This window comes from Silurus meridionalis, chromosome 17, assembly GCF_014805685.1.
Source record: "Silurus meridionalis isolate SWU-2019-XX chromosome 17, ASM1480568v1, whole genome shotgun sequence".
In the NCBI taxonomy this organism is placed as follows: domain Eukaryota; kingdom Metazoa; phylum Chordata; class Actinopteri; order Siluriformes; family Siluridae; genus Silurus; species Silurus meridionalis.
Genome location: NC_060900.1, coordinates 12,285,434 through 12,288,139, shown reverse-complemented (window position 1 = coordinate 12,288,139; position 2,706 = coordinate 12,285,434). Strand labels below are relative to the sequence as shown.

The window sequence follows — 2,706 nt, the reverse complement described above, 5'->3', positions numbered from 1 at the left end:
ATCCAATCTTCCTGCGGAAACTCTCTTCCTAGTTCTTGTAACCCATAAAACGTTGTCAGGTCACACAATTTTTCTGCTATATCTTTTTCTGATTGCCACTTTTCTCTTCCGTTAATATCTTTATAAGTTCTCTCGTCAAAGAAATGTGTCCTAATTCCCCTTGTCTCTATTTCTAGCACACTCTCCTGCCCCGCCACTTTGTTTTTCCTGACTCCTTTCAAACATCACACAGCTTACCAGCATTCATCCACACATTAATACCACATTTGCATTTTCGTATCACATTAACACATTAATATCAGTATTACATTGAGCTCAATCACATATTATTCAACACACACTTTATCATTACACCGGGGGCCCCCCAACCACTGCTTCGTGCAGCCCCTGGCTGTTTCACCGCCAGTAATCCAAACCACTGCTTCTATGCAGTACCTGACTATACCGTCAGCCCCAGCTGTTTCACCGCTGGTATTCTTTATACCCACTGCTACACCGCAGTGCCTGACTATACCGTCAGCCCTGACTGTTTCACCGTCAGTATTTTTATACCTTGTCTTTAGTTAATTACCCTTTGCTGTTTTTCACAATCCAAGCCTTCTTCCCCTACTTAGGTTCTTGGCTTTGGGTCAGGTGCCGTCCACCCTTCTCCGGGGCCACCCCACCACAGCAGGCCACAGATATATCAAATCACACAGACTTTATATTTCAAAAAGGTGTCTGCTTACCTTGATCTGTTTTAGGGCCGGCTTCTGTATACTGCTGGGTAAGTGGTCCCTGGATCAGGCTTTCAGGCTACCTGGTTCGATCCCTTGGAGAAGCTCCCGGGTTTCGGCACCAATAAAATGTCGGATCTCAGAATCCCCTCTGAGACCAAACACCTCAGGAGTGCTCCAAGTTCCCTTTATTACCAATTAGCTCTCACAAAACTCGGTTAGGACTCCCAATAAAAAGGCCCAGAGGCTTGGATGAGAAGGACAGCAAAATACAAGTTTATTTCTTTTCTCTGCAGAGAAGATCAATCACCAAACAGAAACCTCTTCACAGAATAATAGATGCTTGCAAGCGCTTCAAAAAGGAAAGTCCCAAAAACCCCAATGGGTAAAATCACCTAAGGTGATTTCCACCAAAAAGACTTAGGTAGTTTCCAAAAAGTAGAGCTCACCAAAGAATGAAAGTAACAACTAAAATCCTGTGATAGAAGTCTTCAGACCGGTCTCGAAGTTGCTCCTGCTGTAGCACGAACTGCACACCAATGACCAAGTGCCTAGACTGCTGAGCTCGTCTCTTATTTATGTGCAGGCGCCTTTAGGCGCCTCCTTCCTTGATTTACATGATTTTGGGTCAAATCCCATTATGTCCCTATTGCTCGGTTTTTAGGCCCTTCCCACTAATTACTAGTCATCACGTGGTCTATTTCAAATCCCATTATTTCTGGTTCACCCTGGTTCTTCCTTTTCCTGTCGTCATTTCCCCCACGTGATTTCTCTTACTTATTTCCCATTATTTCCGGCCTTTTGAGGGCTTTATTTTTAAAACTCACTTTGTCTCCTCATTCTGGTCTCAGCTTTCGTTGTAGCCACTTCATTTTGGTTTTGCTCTTCAACTCACTTGGATTATTTCTTATTTTCTTCTTCCTCGATTATGCGTAAGTCTCTTCTCATTTTATTCTTATTTCTATGGTTATATATTTTCCTTAAACCTTCTATCCTTATGCTCTTATGCACTTTTGCTAATATTATGATTATACTTGATTATACTGCTGTTTTGCCCTTCATGCTTGGCTGTGCGCTAGTTCAACACCTACTGTGTTGTACTGGTTCCTTCCTACTTATTTGCCACCAGGCTATCCATTGACCCTTGCCCTGTGCTCTCTTTCTTGTGTTGTAGCTCGTTATAAGGTTACCAAGGGCAAACCTTACGTTGGAAGCCCCTACCCTAGGGTCCATTCTATTTCCTACCGCCACTTCCAGATTGGTCGCCTGCTTGATGATCTGGGCAATTATTTGGTCAATCCTATTGACGACCCTGTTCGTCCTGATACTTCCTCTGCTTCTCACACTTCTCCTTCTACCATGGATGTGGGCACTCAGACTGACCCTGTGGTGATTCTTCCTGCTGGTTCTACTCATGATGATTCTGACACTGATACTGCGCCTGACACTCCGCCTCGTCCTCCAACTCCTTATCCATCTGGCTCTCCATCCTATTCTCCTACTTCTCCTCGCAGTCCTTCCCCTGCGCCTTCTACACCTGCCAGTGTCATCATGATTGAGCCTGACCAAATACCTTCTGTTGACCTTCCCTTTGAAACTCCTTTTCCTTACAGGTTTCTTGAGCCTTCTGGCTCTTATCTCCCTATCTGTGAGTGTTTCCCTCTGAGTGCCTGTACCCACATAAGCTTTTCTGGGTCTAATGAATAAACATGGTGGTCTTTTCTAACTGGTCTCCTGTTGTGGTTATTTTAAGCAAGCTAAATAAGCTAGTTTAAGCTAGGTTTAAGGTCTTGACCTGATAAGCAGGCAAGCTAATTAAATCTTATACTCTAAAGGTGATTAAACATTAATTATTCATTACTTCAGGTACATAGAATAATTATACATTGATTAACAGATATATGCTGACTGTTATGATGTCAATCAAAAAATTCCACAGATGTTGAGCACTGCAATTAGACGAGGTGGTATCCATGGTAGCAAAATTAAC

At 43.1% G+C, this 2,706-nt stretch overlaps 1 protein-coding gene across 1 annotated transcript; it reads left to right on the top strand.

Moving 5' to 3' along the window:
* Positions 1–1,564: 1,564 nt before the first annotated feature.
* On the top strand, positions 1,565–2,423 carry LOC124399783 (putative uncharacterized protein DDB_G0290521). The gene is made up of 2 exons (XM_046870959.1): positions 1,565–1,648; positions 1,891–2,423. The coding sequence occupies exons 1-2, from the start codon at positions 1,645–1,647 to the stop codon at positions 2,421–2,423; spliced, it is 537 nt and encodes a 178-aa protein (XP_046726915.1). The 5' UTR covers positions 1,565–1,644.
* The last annotated feature ends 283 nt before the right edge of the window (positions 2,424–2,706 follow it).